General features: G+C 40.1%; 1 protein-coding gene across 1 annotated transcript in view; it reads right to left on the reverse strand.

The window, feature by feature from the left end:
• The window catches only part of TAFA5 (TAFA chemokine like family member 5), a 468,982-nt gene that overhangs the window by 141,640 nt on the left and 309,462 nt on the right, over positions 1-17,880 (reverse strand). Inside the window, exon 2 of the mRNA XM_077807852.1 lies at positions 16,626-16,775. Within this exon, the coding sequence (XP_077663978.1) occupies positions 16,626-16,775 (150 nt within the window). The remainder of the gene's footprint in view (positions 1-16,625; positions 16,776-17,880) is intronic.

Raw genomic sequence — 17,880 nt, forward strand, 5'->3', positions numbered from 1 at the left:
CATGGAACCTCTTTCACCACGAAACTCCATGTCTCCACCATCACAGCGGGAAGGAACTTTATCTAGGGGTAACTCTCAGGAACATGCATTTCAAAAGGTAACTAGACTATACAAGTGAAGGGCAACAACACCCAAGGTTCTCTCTCTTTCACCTAAGAAGACAAAGGAACCAGCCTTTTGAATTTGGGAGGGATCCTGACTGGAAAATTTGGTCAGCAATGTTGCTGCAAACATGTGGTAAATATTTAATGTCAAACCAAGTCTAGTTTGTTAAGTTTTAGTTATCTTATTTCTTTTGTAACCATTTCTAATTTTAATACCTTATATTTGTATTCAAAGTCTCTCTCGGTAGTTAAATAAACGTTTTATTTTTAACATAAACAAATCCAGTGCTGCGTTTAAAGTGTTTGGGTAACTTAAATTAGCAAACTGTTGCATATTGATCTCTTACAGGGGCAATGGACCGCTAATATCTGAACTGCCCAGGAGAGGGCTCAGGGTGTGATCTGTACGCTGTCTGGCTGTTTGTGAGCAGACCAGGTCAGGAGCTACAGCAACAAAGTATTATAAAGCACCCAAGGTAGCAGGGCAAGTGGTGACACAACCCCTCACTGGTCTGGATTGCACCCCAAAATGTGACAACAGCACAGACAACTAAGTCCTCTGCTAAACATGCAACTCAAACTGAATGAGCCAGAGAATTAATAAGAGCCCTTACCATGATGTTTATTTATGGATGAAAACAACTATGTTAATGCAACAGCATCTTTGTCCCACTGTGATGCCATCCCAATCTCTAGGGACAGAGGACTTCTTATCTCCTCTGAGTCAGGCCTAAGAATGTAGCTTTTTGAGGGTTCTCCTTCAAAGAGGACATCTTTTCTGAGTCAGCCCTGTGCAGAGAACCATGACAGGGGAAAGCGAAGATGTACAGCAATAACTGTGCTGCCACTGTGGATGCTGAATGTAGTGACATTACTAATGCTGTCAGTAATTTGTTTAGCACTCAATTTTAGAGTTTATTTAGGTTTATTCTGACACATCATCCATCATCACACACTAGACATAAAAGAAGTTAAAAATAAAGCTCTAATACTGTATCTCTAGTGATGTTATTTCTAACCATAGTTCTCCCCCCCCTCCCATTCACTTCCACATACTGAAGCAATTTTCTTTTCATACTTAGTCAGTCTACTTGGTAAGGATGAAAAATATTTAATGTAACTGGGTCTTTCTAACTAGTTTCATCACCCCCAAAGAGTCACCAGACAACTTTGTGGTGATTGCTAATACTGTAACCCAACTAGCATTAGAAAGTCATAGAAATCAAAGGTAGAAAAACTGCAAGGTCATGTAGTACATCCCTCTGCTAATGCAGGATTTTGTTTCCCAGAATAGATTGTCTAGCCTTTGTCCATTTCACTTTTAACTGTCCTCAGTGATGAGGTTTCTAGCCATTTCCTTGGAAAACTAGTCCACAGTCCAATACCACATAGCCTCTGCTCATAGCACCTTGTGCTGAAATTCCTATCAGAACTCATAGCCAAGATAGGATTAGATTCCATAGGTGAGTGCTAAGGACTATCCAGCAAATAAAGGAAATAAAAGGAAAATAAAGGAAGCAAAGCTGGTGGCACTATGTAAATAGTGAACTAATGAGTTCACTAATAGTGAACATTGAGGCACTGAGCTTCTCAAGGTGTCATCTTTCAAATGAGATGTAAAAGCAAGGTACTAACATTTGAGGTAATTAAAGTTCCTATACTCTTCCACATCAGTAACAGTGTTAACCCGTGGTTCCTGGCCAACCACCAAATCAGATAACCAAATTCTGCTTTCCTAAATATTTCCCTGTACTGTCAATTTGAAAACTTTCCTATCATACAAGGATGAGCTTTTTCCAGGTTTGAGGCCAAAGGAGGCTACATGCCTGTGAGAAATGACTATGACCACAGGGGTATTAACAGGCCACTTCATCTTGAAAAGTCCCACTACAAAAGGTTTTTTTCCTCCTGCTGATAATAGCTCACCTTAATTGATCGCTCTCATTATAGTGTGTATGGCAACACTCATTTTTTCATGTTCTATATATATCTTCCTACTGTATTTTCCTCTGCATGCATCCGATGAAGTGGGTTTTAGCCCACGAAAGCTTATGCCCAAATAAATTTGTTAGTCGCTAAGGTGCCACAAGTACTCCTAATTCTTTTTTACCTTAGAATTTGTGTTAACTACTTATGCTAAACAATCTGTTCCATCTTGTACATAGCTGTGACACTCTGAGTACCTTTCCCAGACCTGAAGAAGAGCTCTCCTGTAAGCTAGAAAGCTTATCTCTTTCACCAACAGAAGTTGGTCCAATAAAAGACTGACTCAGCTCCAGCAACAGCGCAAACAGTGAGAGATTAAGTAATTCCCAGATGGGATACATCTGTACAGCCTATTAGGATCCTTCAGGATGAAAGTATTCTGTAAAAGAAAGCTTTCTAGCATTCAATAAATATCACTGTCCTTATTTTTTCTGGATAGTTTGCCAAAGTGATTAGTGATTTTCAGTGTCTCTTTTTTTGGGTGCTCAACCTGATACACTTTAACAAGTTCTGGTTTTCAGAAAGTGCTGAGGACTCACAGTCTGAAACTCTGGCTCCATTTAAGGTGTCAAGTTGACTATCCCAAATTCCAGGCACTTAAATCACTAGTTGCTTTGGAAAATTTTGGCCTGCCTCTTTATGCATGGTTCCATTATGTGAATTTAGGTAACTCCATCATAAACTATTCCTCTTTGTTCTTTGTGTTTACACATTCACACACTTCCAGAAAAACTATAGCCCTTATTTCTTGCTCCTGAGAAAGAATTTCCCAGGGGCAGTTACAGTTCTCTCCTCTTTACACATTTTCACTTTCTTTCATTTCTGCATTTATTCCTGTGTGTATTTAAAATCAAGAGTGGTATTCTTGCTTCACTAGACTGCATATAAATTGATGTTGCGATGGGTGCTACAGCTACTGACTTTGCGCTGTTTACTTTCTTCTCTAGATTTTGGCCAATTATGCCGACTTCTTGCATGCTTACATTCCAGCTCTAACCCACCTTTTTATTTCATAACCAAACAGAATAAATACATTATTGTTTCCCGTGATTCTACTTGAGGCTACATTTTACAAGAATTTACCAACCTTTAGTTTGGTCAAACTGTTTGGCTAAGATATTATTGCTAACATACAGTTAAAATTCCAAATAATTTCCCTAATAGTCCATTTCAGGCAGCAAAACAGAAGCGTAGTAAAAAATCTGCTTTTCATGTACTTCTAAATGAACTGTGATTCACAAGTTGGAAACTGTCATAATGTGCCAGGATCAGACATTTGTACATAGTAATGGGGTCTTGGTGGGTCACAGTAACCTACCCACCTCAGATTTCAGTTATCAGGGATATCTACAATTCAGATTATACTGGCATGTGCAAGAAAATTAAGTACTATGCATGTGACTCTGATGTAAAGTTGACTCTGAAGGTAAAAGATCTTCCAAAGTAATTGTGTTTTAGGTGGGGTAGAGTTGAGAGAGAGGTTTGGGGTAAGAGGTGCTGGGTCTTGGATAAATTTTTTCACACAGGCATGAAAGCAGGTTTATTGTAAGAAAACTTTTAAAAAAAATCATAACTTGTTTGCACGTAAAACTGAATAGAAGCAGCTAATGTTCTAATTTGCAGTGTTGGGTAGGGAAGGGCATTAACATCATGAACATCTGACGTAGTAGTAAATGTCAGATACATTCGCCTCACCAAAAGCTAGACAAGCTAACAGCCAAGCTAGCAATTTAAAAAGTTTGCATACGCAATGGCCAAAACATTAATACTTCCTTTCATTCCTCAAAAGACATCCCCTCCCCTGCACACAGTATGCTTTCCCTCTCCTAGCATAGGCATCAGGGCCCAAGAAGTGATCATTCACATTGTGCGTGCAGGTGGCGAGTTCTTGTAGTGTTTAAAAGGCCTGATGATGAAGTGGAAAACTACTCTTGGGAAATTAAACTGGTATGATCTATGACAGTCTACACACCTGAAAATATTCAAACCACTCATTATTCAACCCATCTTATATATATACACATTCCTTTTATTTTCCCACATGGCTTATAACACAGTCTTAGTATCAGGTAATTTAAAAGTTAACGGTCTGATCCTGCAAGGTGCTGAGCACAGTCTAAGAGGTGCTGAAAACCTTCAACTCTCATTTACTTCACTGGAGCTGGGGGTGCTCATCACCCCCTAGAATCAGGCTTTAAACATTTTGTGAAACTGCATCTTTGAAAGCAGTAGAAATATTGAAGCCTTGATCAAACTAATGAATCTCTCTCAGCTCCACAACTGAAATGTTGGTCTTGAACATAATTCATGATATCTGGGCTCTTGTCATACTGAAAATAAAAAAGTATCATGGCATCCAAGTAAAATTTTCTGCTCAGCTAGGATAAATCCCCACTAATCACAGGTTGCCAAACTGCATTAGCATCCACATAGCAGACCTGTTATTTGAATATACTTTTCCAGTATGGGGAGTGAATGATCTTAATGTCTACTGAATTCTGGGAGGCGCCAATCTGGCCGATGTGATCCACCTGTATTTTGATGAAAGGAAGAAAAAGATACTCCTATTGTACTTCTTCCCTCAGAGAGCATGCAGAGCATTAGAGCAGAGCTAGTTTTTCCAGCTCAGCCATCATTTTCTTCAGTTTCGTATCGCCGTTTTCAGAACTCCTTGCCAACCTACCCAAAAGGATAAAAAAGGCAAGCAGCTTTAAGAACATGCTCCCACCTATTCAATTCTCTAACTAGCCTCCAGGATAGGCAGCTGCCCTTCTACCACTGTTACCACTGCTATATAATTAGTTCCACCTGTCTAGAACCAAATAGCCCTGGTCACCTCCTAAACCTAGATCTCCTGCATGACTAAACAGAGCACTGTTTGTGTTCCAGCAACCCAACACCTGTCTACCCAATTTTATTCAATCTCCTATTAGCGTCAAATCTATCCAGTGCTGCAGTTTTGTTTCGCTTGCATCAGACTTACTTATCATAAATGCAACTAAACTTACTCCATGTGCTGCATTTACAATGATAAGAAACCTTATACCTTAAATGGCACTACAACAATAAGAGTATATGCAACTTAAACATGAAAGACTCATGTTACATTTCTGGAGATTGTAATATTTGCAACATCTTTGGTTGTGTAAACTGGGATATCTTAAGAAGCCTGAAGCCCCTTAAGTATTGAATAGAGTTCTGTTTCAGGTGGGTAAGTTCGGAGACAATTAATAATCAATTTTGACCCCAACATCTCCCTATCGGCTCTCAAAGCTAACGAGGAGAGAAGAGCAGGAAATTATTAAATGAGTCTAATACAGCCTCCTCAGAGATCCTGAGTTTCTGTGTTAAACAAAATCAATCACTGCCAACTGAAAAGCATGTTAAATACCATATATGAACTTTGTGTCACATAAAGATGCAGTAGAGAATAATACAATTAGGAATAATTATTGCAAAAAGGTACTAGAATTTAATTATCCTAAAGTATGTCTATACCTGGAGATTATGTCAAGGAGCTCTTTAAAAAGTAGGAGGAAAAAATCTAATAGGAATGGAGGAAAAAAGAGAGAAAACCAAGTATCGAAATACCAGATATTAGTGTTGTATTTTCAGTGTTTTTAAAGTAGTCAAAATAATAATACACAGTAGTACAGGGGTTCCCAAACTTGGTTCATAGCTTGTTCAGGGTGAGCCCCTGGTGGGCCGCGAGATGCTTTGTTTACCTGAGCGTCTGCAGGTACAGCCACTCACAGCTTCTAGTGGCCGCGGTTCGCCATTCCTGGCCAATGGGAGCTGCGGGTAGCGATGGCCCGGCCCGTGATGCTTCCCACAGCTCCCATTGGCTGGGAACAGCGAACTACGGCCAGTGGGAGCTGCGAGTGGCTGTACCTGCAGACACTCAGATAAACAAAGTGTCTCACGGCCCGCCAGGGGCTCACCCTGAACAAGCCATGAACAAAGTTTGGGAACCCTTTTGCAGTATTATAATGCAGAAGATCATGCCTTTAAACAAAATTTCAAGATTGGAATCATATTTCAGTACTGCAGTGTAACATATGGCAATATAGATCATATTGTAGATGTAAACACATCCATAATCTTCACTTCAATTATTGACTTAACAATACCCACAGATATCCATCCATCTTCTAAATGGAAATTAAAACCAAGGATATTTTGATTTGTTCTTAGCTGCATTCAACAGCAAGAGGGCAATCCAAATCTTACTGCAACTGTCCTCTTTGAAACGGGATTAGATCATCATCAATCTTAATGCCCCGCGGCAGGGTGCACATGGATAGTTAGTTTGTGTCAGGTTAGTGCGGGGTAGATTCACAACCCAGCTTGTGCAACCTTTTGTGTACACAAGCCTTTAGAGTCACAGGATTAGATTGTAGTGGGACAGGGCACAGAATTTCAGTGCTAGGAGTTGCTGTCTGCGGAGTGCTGAGCCAAGAAGAATGCCTCCTGACACTCTGGTGAGCTCAGCAAGAGACTACTATGACACTGTTTTTTGAAGAAGATCTAGAACCTCATCCTTCAGAGCTTAAACCAGTCTCCTGCTATTGAGGCTAGAAGGTGACGTCCCACATCTGCTCACAGTGGAAATTCTTGCACCTTCTTCTGAGACATGTGGTACTGGCCAATGCTGGAGACAGAATAGTGGACTAGGTGGACCACAGGTCTGACCCTTAATGGTAACTCCCAGGTTCATATCACAGAATCCCTATGTCTTTTTTTGCAACTGGTATTTTAGGACATGATTGTGAGCAGAAAAAATATACCCCAAGTATTTCTACTATTTTGCCCACTTAGAGCAGAGTTCATTGCTGCACAGTATGAATGTCAACTGGGCAGAACATCTGCATTTAAATGATGAATAGCCCTGCATCTGATTAATATACCTGTCCTTACCACACATCACTGAGTGGAGCACCAAGAGAAGAGAGGAAAACATTAATGTAAATCAGTGAGAGAGCCATCGTAGCATCTCACATGGCTCAGTACTAATCTGTTAAGCATCATGGCTCTGCAAATTTATCCAGATTGGTACTGCACTTGTGGAAGAATTCTAATACAATCATGTGCGTGTATGTGAGTAGGTTTCTCTCTCTCAAGTGAGCACCCACAAACACACACAGCATTATTTGAGTAAGACTGTACTAGTCAAGATTGCTTTTAGAACAAGAACTAAATTCATTACAATATTGTACATATATATCCAGTCAACCTCTTTCCTCTAATCAATCTCCTAAATCCTCCAACTTAAAATGGTGCTGAAGAATGGGTCATACACGGACAAGTTACTCTGTGGACAATCCAAATGGTTATACTGAATTGCCATATATTAAAGCAATGCTAATAAACATTTCATTACAGAATTTGATCTAAAAGGAGGGTCTATAGATCTCCAGAATGGTAAAAACAGAAAATTATGAGGCAGATACTAAGTTATATCACCACTACTCCTACATTATAGGTACGAAAATTACGCCATAGCAATTACATACAGTTACACCATTGTCTCTTTCAGCAGAGAAGTAATACACATCAACTCAAGCTAGAAATCAGAGAGAACACTGAGGCCCCTTTCAAGCTACATTAGTACTCTACCATATTTAGAGAAGATTGATTGGAAATGAGTACATCAGAGCTCTTCATGCTAGCCAAATATCTAAAAGTTAAGCTTTGTTCTTTATACTTTACTGAGACATAGTGAAGAGTTGTGCCTGTTTATATTTAAGACTGCTTCCAGTTTTCTAGGATCTGAAGCACACACTTTCATTTCTTAGGAAACGACACTAGTTAATATACCAGTAGAAATCAGAACTGACTTTGGTAATCAACTCAGAACTTGTAGAGATTGCTCTTGGTACAAGTGCTTTTGAAGTATAAGAGCCCTTAAATTTCCTATTCTCCTTGCCATATAACTGACATCAGAATTCAGTCCTTCAGAAAATATACAGCATAACAGAATACACGCTAGAATAACATTCAACATAAAACAATGAGTAAATGGTAGTCTAATACCACTACCAGAATGTGTTCTGAATGTATTTTTCTAAATTTGATACAGAAGTCTGTCAGCGGACTTCTGGACACTGCCTCGTGCAAAGTCCTAATTTGAGCATTCTGGGTTGGTCCTTGGCTCAGGCAGCGGTTGCTTAAATCAAATCAAGAAAAATCAGTGTTCAGAAACTTACACAAGTCAAAAACCTTGGCCCACAGGGTTTCCATCTACAGCTCCCTCCCTTGTATTCCAGAAGGTTCTAAGCCTTTTAGAGGCAGACTGGCAGGGAGTTGCTGGCACTGACGTTCCAAGTTCTTTCAACCCATCTCTTCCTGTCTCTCTTTACACTTGTGCCTACCTTCATTCCCTGCAGCAGCTGGGGAGGGGCATGTCTGTCCATAACTGACACTTCTCACAGTTGGGGAGGCTGGTTTTGCTGTTTGCAGGCACAAAGGGTTCTTAACTCTTTCCTGCTGTGTTTGTAGACACCATCACAAAGCCAAAGAGTGCTCCTCTATCAGAGGTTCACATCGTAGTAACTAGTGTTTTCTTAACTACTGCTTTTGCTTAGTCTTCATCTTCAGTGCTTTTGTTCTAATTATTAAAGATCTGGGATACAATTCTGCCATTCAGACTCACAAAGTATAGAAGGAACCTTTACTCCACAAGCAGTCCCAGTGAAAACCAATGGGACTATGCACAGAGTATAAAATGGGAGAATCAGGACATTAGTTCACAGCAGATTATCTACTAAATGATATTCTTATTCAAAAAATCTTACCATTAGGGTATCTTCATTCTGGAGTAGGAGACTGTGATGGGGCTTACTCCCATAACCTGTTAAACAAGGGGTTAAGAGCCAAATTAGTGCAGCTGTGATTGATTGAATCCTGATCAGAGGGAGTGGAGCTAGATAAGGATCATTAGGCACCCGGGCCTTATAGGAATCTGAGTGAACTCAGTAGGAGAAAGACTGAAGAGAAGGTGCAGACAGAAACTCACAGAGAACAAGCCAGGCTCCTTCAAGGAGGGAGCCCTGAAATAGGATTACTGAAAGCACTTCAGTGGAGCCCAAGAGGGGAGGAGAGTGTTGAGTTCAGCACATAGGCACCAACTCCGTGGGTACTCTGGGCTGGAGCGCCCATGGAAAAAAAATAGTGGGTGCTCAGCACCCACCAGTCTCAGCTGTTCAGAAGGGCCCCGCCCAAACAGTTGATTGGTGGGGCCACCAATCAGCTGTTTGGTAGGTGGGTGGGGTCTGGGGGAGGAAAGAGGCAGAGCAAGGGCGGGGCCTCAGGGGAAGTGGTGGAGGGGTGGTGGAGCACTCCCGGGGAAAAATAAAAGCCAGTGTCTATGGTTCAGCAGAGGAAGCAAAAGTTGGGAGGACCTAGGGAGAATCCAGAGGCCTGAGAACCAAAGGAAGGCTATGTAAACCATAGCTGCAGTGCAGCACCACAAAGGGACTTAGAGATAGGAAGGGACCCAGGGAAACAGCAGCATGTCTGAAGAAGCAGACCGAGCTGCTTAATGGAGGGTCCCTGGGTCAGAATACAGAGTTGAGGGAAAGTATGGGTTCCCCCACCAGCCTCTGAGGAAGAGGCATCCAAGCCCAAAGGAAGGAATCTTGAGCCTAAGGTGGGGATGAAGACTGATCTGAAAGGACAAGCTGAGGAATAGCCCAAAGGGTGGGGGTTGGGAGGGGAGGTTTTTTGGTGATGGGATGTTTATGAACTTTCTCTTCAACCTCCTTGTTACCCCAGAAGGGGACCGAACCAGATATGACTTGGCAGCAAACCCAAGCCATGGAAGACCCGGTGAGAGGCAGATGGCCTGCAGGAGGTACCGAAGACAAGGACATCTTGTAGCATCGCACCCTGACATAAAGAGGTGCAATGGGTGGTGAATACATTACACTTCACAGGCAAAAAGTTAAGCAGATGACTCAAGATCAGCTGTGAAGGCCAAATATTCCAATAACACAAGTGTCAAAAAGATGTTTTGTGTGTCCTTAGTGAGAAAGCTGGGTTTGTTTTTAATTTTGGCATTGAGAACTACGTGACTAAGAGAGAACAGAAGTCTCTAATAGACAAAAAAACACACACACAAAAATCAATAACTGCAGATGTTCTCTCTCAGTGTAAGAAAAAAATATCCTACCCTATGTTTGGTTGTCACATTCCTAAAACAATGGTACTTTGCTAAAAACCAGAAGGATGTACATCTCTCTGTGAAGGTTACTTCTCTGAACTGGCCAGCAGAAAGCATTCAATAGCAACTTCCCCAACACTTTTCCTAGAAACTAAATATGCTAGCACCTTTAGAAAATTCTACCTCTGCCTGCCCAGGCAGCAAGAATTGTTTGTGTTCTTGAGATTTAGCCATCTCACCAACTCACAGAACCATTTATTTTTGGTATTAGTTGTCAGCATTAAATATATTCGTATGCAGGAGATTATGGACATGAGACAATGCTTGGATTACCTTCATATTTTTCTACTTTAAGGGGAAATTATACTTATGTTGAAACCAGATGGACACTGTCTGTCATAGTGCTGGGGGAGTCTTCTCTCTGTTTTCATGAGACCATGTCTGAATGAGCATTGTAGAAACCGTATTCTCTTTCTTTTATGATAAATTATTTAGAATTTGTTACCTGGTTCTAGCAGGTTATGGATCTACTTGAACCCTGATTCCAAAGCACCTGTGGAAGTTCAATGTCCCTAACTACATGCTGGAAACAAAATAAATGTATCTTAAAAGTGTTTGCAAGTGCAGCACTTAATAAAGGGCATAAAGTTTCCAGTTTATACCTTTTAGGATAATCTGTGCTAATTGAATCCATTAGCACTACATAGGAACAGCATTCCAAGAGGAGCTGTGGAGGCAAAAAACCTAACTGGCTTCAAGGCTGAGCTTGATAAGTTTATGGAGGGGATCGTATGATGAGACTGCCTACAATGGCATGTAGCCGATACGTGATTACTAGCAGCAAATATCACCAATGGCCAGTGATGGGGCACCAGATGGGGAGGGCTCCAAGTTACTACAGAGAACTCTTTCCCAGATGTCTGGCTGGTGCACCTTTCCCACGATGTCTGGGTCTGATTGATTGCCATATTTGGGGTCGGGAAGGAATTTTCCCACTGGTCAGACTGGCAGAGACCCTGGGGGTTTTCACCTGCCGCTGCTGTATGGGATACGGGTTAACACTAGTGTAAATGGTAGATTTTCTGTAACGTGAAGTCTTAAAATCATTATTTGAGGACTTCAGTAACTCAACCAGAGGTTATGGGTTTATTACAAGAGTAGGTGGGTGAGGCTTTGTGGCATGTAACATGCAGGAGGTCAGAGTAGGTGATCAAGATGGTCTCTTCTTGCCTTAAAGTCTATGAAATAACAGGAATTGTAAGACAAAGCACAAACTGCAGAGTAATCCATAGCCACAGTAGTCTGCTTGTAGCTTTTGCTTTTAGCTGATGATTTCACCACTTATTTCAAATGTGAGGGATTACAGAATGTACGCACCATCTTTGGTTATCTGAAAATTTCCAACTTCATACAAAGAAAAGGAGTACTTGTGGCACCTTAGAGACTAACCAATTTATTTGAGCATAAGCTTTCGTGAGCTACAGCTCACTTCATCGGATGCATACTGTGGAAAGTGTAGAAGATCTTTTTATACACACAAAGCATGAAAAAATACCTCCTCCCACCCCACTCTCCTGCTGGTAATAGCTTATCTAAAGTGATCACTCTCCTTACAATGTGTATGATAATCAAGGTGGGCCATTTCCAGCACAAATCCAGGTTTCCCCCCCCACACACACACACAAACCCACTCTCCTGCTGGTAATAGCTTATCTAAAGTGACCACTCTTCTTACAATGTGTATGATAATCAAGGTGGGCCATTTCCAGCACAAATCCAGGGTTTAACAAGAACGTCGGGGGGGGGGGGGGGGGTAGGAAAAAACAAGGGGAAATAGGTTAACTTTGCATAATGACTTAGCCACTCCCAGTCTCAACTTTCATGTCTGTAATCGCGTGACCAGAGAGATTGAAGTGTTCTCCGACTGGTTTATGAATGTTATAATTCTTGACATCTGATTTGTGTCCATTTATTCTTTTACATAGAGACTGTCCAGTTTGACCAATGTACAGCCCCCCAACCTGAAGCAAATACTCACCAGCAACCACATACCACACAACAGAACCACTAACCCAGGAACCAATCCTTGCAACAAAGCCCGTTGCCAACTGTACCCACATATCTATTCAGGGGACACCATCACAGGGCCTAATAACATCAGCCACACTATCAGAGGCTCGTTCACCTGCACATCCACCAATGTGATATATGCCATCATGTGCCAGCAATGCCCCTCTGCCATGTACATTGGTCAAACTGGACAGTCTCTACGTAAAAGAATAAATGGACACAAATCAGATGTCAAGAATTATAACATTCATAAACCAGTCGGAGAACACTTCAATCTCTCTGGTCACGCGATTACAGACATGAAAGTTGCTATATTACAACAAAAAACTTCAAATCCAGACCTCCAGAGAGAAACTGTTGAATTGGAATTCATTTGCAAATTGGATACAATTAACTTAGGCTTGAATAGAGACTGGGAGTGGCTAAGTCATTATGCAAGGTAACCTATTTCCCCTTGTTTTTTCCTACCCCACCCCCCCGATGTTCTTGTTAAACCCTGGATTTTTGCTGGAAATGGCCCACCTTGATTATCATACACATTGTAAGGAGAGTGGTCACTTTAGATAAGCTATTAACAGCAGGAGAGTGGGGTGGGAGGAGGTATTTTTTCATGCTTTTTGTGTGTATATAACAAGATCTTCTACACTTTCCACAGTATACATCCGATGAAGTGAGCTGTAGCTCACGAAAGCTCATGCTCAAATAAATTGGTTAGTCTCTAAGGTGCCACAAGTACTCCTTTTCTTTTTGTGAATACAGACTAACACGGCTATTACTCTGAAACCTGCAACTTCATACAGTAATCAGGTGGAGAGATTATTGTGCTACTCTGTATGTCTCACCAGAGCCACCCATAATATAGGATGACAGAAGAGAGAGTACGGAGCCAGAGCCATCAATCCTGTGAAAGGAAGTGGTGTGTGCTATTATGAAAATGAAGACTGGGAAATCACCGGGAGTAGATAACATGCCTGCAGAATTGTTAAAAGGGATTGGCAATCGCAAAACTGAAATTATGTGGAAAAACTGTAGTGATATATATATATGACTAAAAAATGGCTGGAGGACTGGACGAAGAAAATTTTTCTCCCTTTCTCAAAGAAGGCAGACATGACAGTTGTAGTAACTATCATACCATCACCCTGGTATTGCATGCAAGGAAAGTTCTTCTCTGCATAATTCAGAATAGCATGAAACAAACGAAAGAAGCAGAGCTACCACCGCAACAATCTGTTTTCAATGCACATGTGACCAAATGGCAAATATTAGTCACATCACTGGAAAAATGCAGAGAGTACAATCATCCACTGATCACATGCTTCACTGACTACTCAAAAGCATTTGATACTGTCTGACATGGCCATCTTTGGAGGATATTGGCAGATATGGGGAGTCCAAAGCATTCCGAATTGGCAGATATGGGGTGTCCAAAGCATGAACTCATTGCAAGTCTCTTCCACCAACATCAGCCATGGTGCAAACAGTAGCAGCTGACAGTCAGTGGTTTTCCACCGGGCAGTCTATGAGACAAAAGTGTATTTTGTTGCAAGCCTCTAACACATACACATAATTTATGATGAAAAAAGGCTTGGAAGGTTTTGACAAAGTAGAACAAGCTTGGATTTCCATTGGTGGACACCTAACCGATGTCACAAATGCTGATAATATGACATGCTTTGTAAGAACTATAATGCAAATTTTGGAGTCTGTAAAAAAACAGTTAGTGAGGAATATGGACTATTCCTGAATGTGATGAGAACAAAATGCACATACGTTGACTCAGTAACAAAAACAGCATGCAAGCAGAAATCATAATTAACAGACAAGCTAGAGAGGCAGCAGATTAATTTAATTATCTGGGATCACATATAGCTAATCAATGAAGTTGTGTCAAAAAATTAGAAAAGACAAGGGATGGCTTGCTCAGGTATTGCCTCCCTTAAGAAAGTGTGGAAAAACCATTCTGTCTCAAAAGGGGCAACTAGTGAAAAGCCTAATTTTTCTTCCATACAGATTTATGGATGTGAATAAAGTTAATGCTGCTAACAAGAAGAAAGTTGAAGCTTTTGCAATGTGCTTCTGGCAAAGACTCTTGCATATCTCATGGACAGAAAAAAAAAGATGAATGCCTATGTTAGAAAAAAAACATTGGAGAGAAGCAGACCCTGATGTCAAAAATCAATAGAAGCAAACTTATGTACTTTGGTCACTTTAGGCATAGGAAATAACCTTCAGAAAGTTATTATAGAAAGAATGGTGGAGGGTCATCGTAGTAAGGACTGATCAGTGAGGAGAGAAATGGATGGTGCAGCAAATCACTGGAAGGTCAGATGCTGAGTGCTTGAAGACAGCAATGGATCATGAAGGCTTCTGAACATTCTGCTGATATAATTGCTATGCAGACATAGAATCATAGAATATCAGGGTTGGAAGGGACTTCAGGAGGTCATCTAGTCCAAACCCCTGCTCAAAGCAGGATCAATCCCCAATTTGTGCCCCAGATCCCTAAATGGCCCCCTCAAGGATTGAACTCACAACCCTGGGTTTAGCAGGCCAATGCTCAAACCACTGAGCTATCCCTCCCCTGAAATAGATTTATTTACAATAATCTACTCTCTTTAGTTGCATAAAGATGATTACCAAGGATGTTGGCAGCAAAACCAGGAGTCATACTAACCCCTCCCACCCATTCCACAGATAACTGGAGACATTTTTCTTTTCATCATATAAAAATGAGATGGGACCTCCCCCAGACTGAATGTGGAGCCCAGTTAACATATGACCTCCTTAATTGCTTAGCGAAATTTGTGAGTGCATCTGGTTTGTACATGCAAAATCCATATTTGCCCTCACAAAACCTACCTTCTTACTATCACACTGGGTATTTGCACATAATGTTGAATTACCCAATTTGCTAACAAACGGGCTTGCAAAATTTGCCCGAATAGATAAGGTGGCCCACTAAAAATTCATCCCTTAGGTACCCAATGAAACAATATTATGTTACTGCAAACAGGGAGGAAGAAAATTATTGGAGATGGAGTCCCACAATCCATGATGGAGATAGCAGAGAAAATGAACTGATCTACCGAGTACCAACAGTAGTGAAAGCAAACTATGGATGAAGTGAGCTGTAGCTCATGAAAGCTTATGCTCAAATAAATTTGTTAGTCTCTAAGGTGCCACAAGTACTCCTTTTCTTTTTGCGAATACAGAATAACACAGCTGCTACTCTGAAACATGGAAATAGAATGTATATGATGTTCTATGCTTAGCTCTGTGGGTAGGTACTGAAATCCCCATTTGAGCTGTCTTCTTTGACAGTCAATGGGTGAGATCAAATTCTTATGTAATGGCATGCAATATTTTTATTTAAGGACTCAAGCTGGTATGTGAGTCATTTTTCAAAGGCAATCTTTATTGTATCCATATAGAAGCATCTTCTTTTGTTGTTGTTAGAGTCTAGATCAAAATATGCCATTTTATGTCAACTATTTTTAACATATACTTAACATCATATTTTATTTCTTCTAATTGCAATATGAATGCTTTCTAATAAGGTTACCTCAACAAGCTTACAATGAAGACTGCACCACTGCTAGTGTTTTACTTAGCTGTAACATAGCAGTTCATTTCCTTCACAAAATGATTTCAAAGTGAAATATTTTCATACCTCCCTTTACATCAGCATTTTTGCAGGCTGCAGGCTCTACTCAGCCACTGCATCCACAGTGAATCATATATAATGATCATTTTAATGAAAGAAGAAATACTATGCATGTAAAGTACATACATATTTTCTTTTCCAATAACATCACTAACGCTTTTTTCAAGAACACTAACTTTCATGCAGGAGTGGTCACTTTAGCCTCAGTGGTATTAAACCTTTGACTCTAGATTATAGTAAATGCATTTTTGGTTTCACACAGAACTTAAACAAACAAACAAACAAAAATCCCACTCTAGAGAGCTCATGGGTTTCAGCATCATTCAAATTAAAATACAGACTATATTAGTCCAATGCTATTAACATCTCACCTGCATTACCAAACTAAATCAGAAATGAAGATGCTAAAGAAGAAAAATACCACTGATTCATTGTCCTTTGGGGAAAATATACTATTAATGAGTAATTCTTGGTTTTGAGGATTTCATATTGTATCACCACAAAACTAACCGATTAGTAGGTTAGCTCACAGATATAATAATGTCAGACACACATAACCTTTTTTGTTTGAATATACAATTAAACGTGATGACTTTTGTGCTGGTAGATACTGATTGAATGGATCTTTGCCTCTTACCATCCACGCAGGCTGGCCTTGCTCTTGTTGTACCGGCAATCTGTCCTTTTTTACATGCACAGCGAGCTGTTTGTCGGGCTATAGTCCTTCGGGGCTGACTGCTATCTCTGTCCAAAGTAACAATCTCACATGTACCTGCAGCCAGTTGACCTGGAAAAAGAACCAGCAACAGGTACCAGAGTCACTGAATGCACTACAGGCAATCTATTACAGCTGAATAGAGTCATGGCCCAATGTCATGACAGACATTCCACAACAAATGGGAAGCCTGCGGATGAATATAATAAAACGGAGATGCCATACAATTTTTCTTTGTGGTGGACATGTGAAAACCTCGCAAACTGGTTTGGTCAGAAAATGGTGATTTTTTTCTATAAAAGCAGGAAAGCTAGGGTCAAACAGATTACTTTTATGTTAGTTGGCGTAAAGGAACAATCCATTTTTGCAGCAATGAAATTAAATGTGGCACTGTCTATACATGTGTTGAAAACAAATGTTTGAAAATATCAAAGGCAAATTTCAGAAAATATCTGCAAACAGTGCCCTTTCCATGAATGTAAATCTTAATTACAGGATTTTTCTTTGAAAATCTAGTTTTATAACAAAGCATTTAAAAGTTTGAGCAGATTTTTCAATCCCTTAATTTAGCTTCCATCCCATCACAATAAAATACAAAAGCACTTACATACATATTTCCTATTAGATACTAGCCTGTGATCATTTTATGTACTAATCATGCCATCAAATTGCAAACCATATCAAGATGACATTATTTAATGGCCAAGCTTATATATGTATAAGTTCCCCTGACCTATGTTGTTTTCTCCAGAAATATTAAGAAAACCCATCCAGTTTGATTCTGGATTTCATACCTGCTCTATGATAGATACAGAAAGTAATAGAAAAAATGTTTTTTGGTGGAAGTTGTGCATCCTGAAAGTTTGAAATGTCACATTCCTTTTGAAGATGTTGATAACATGACACTAGTAAAGGCAAATGTTAACTTTTGCAAGCAAGACAGATACATTACAGATAATACAGTGGTTAATAAGTTTGAAAAACAGACTATCACTTTTCACTGGGTAGATCTGTTATTTATCTCTTCTAGATTTTATGTTACAGTGCAAGATAGCACTTTTATTTGGTCTTGTACTTGCATGCAATCAATTACAACCATTTATGTGAACATGTGCAAAAATGTGCCTGAAATTCATAAGCTAACTACATCTAGTTCTCAGAATACTTGAGATGGAAT

This window comes from Eretmochelys imbricata, chromosome 1, assembly GCF_965152235.1.
Source record: "Eretmochelys imbricata isolate rEreImb1 chromosome 1, rEreImb1.hap1, whole genome shotgun sequence".
Taxonomy (NCBI): Eukaryota; Metazoa; Chordata; order Testudines; family Cheloniidae; genus Eretmochelys; species Eretmochelys imbricata.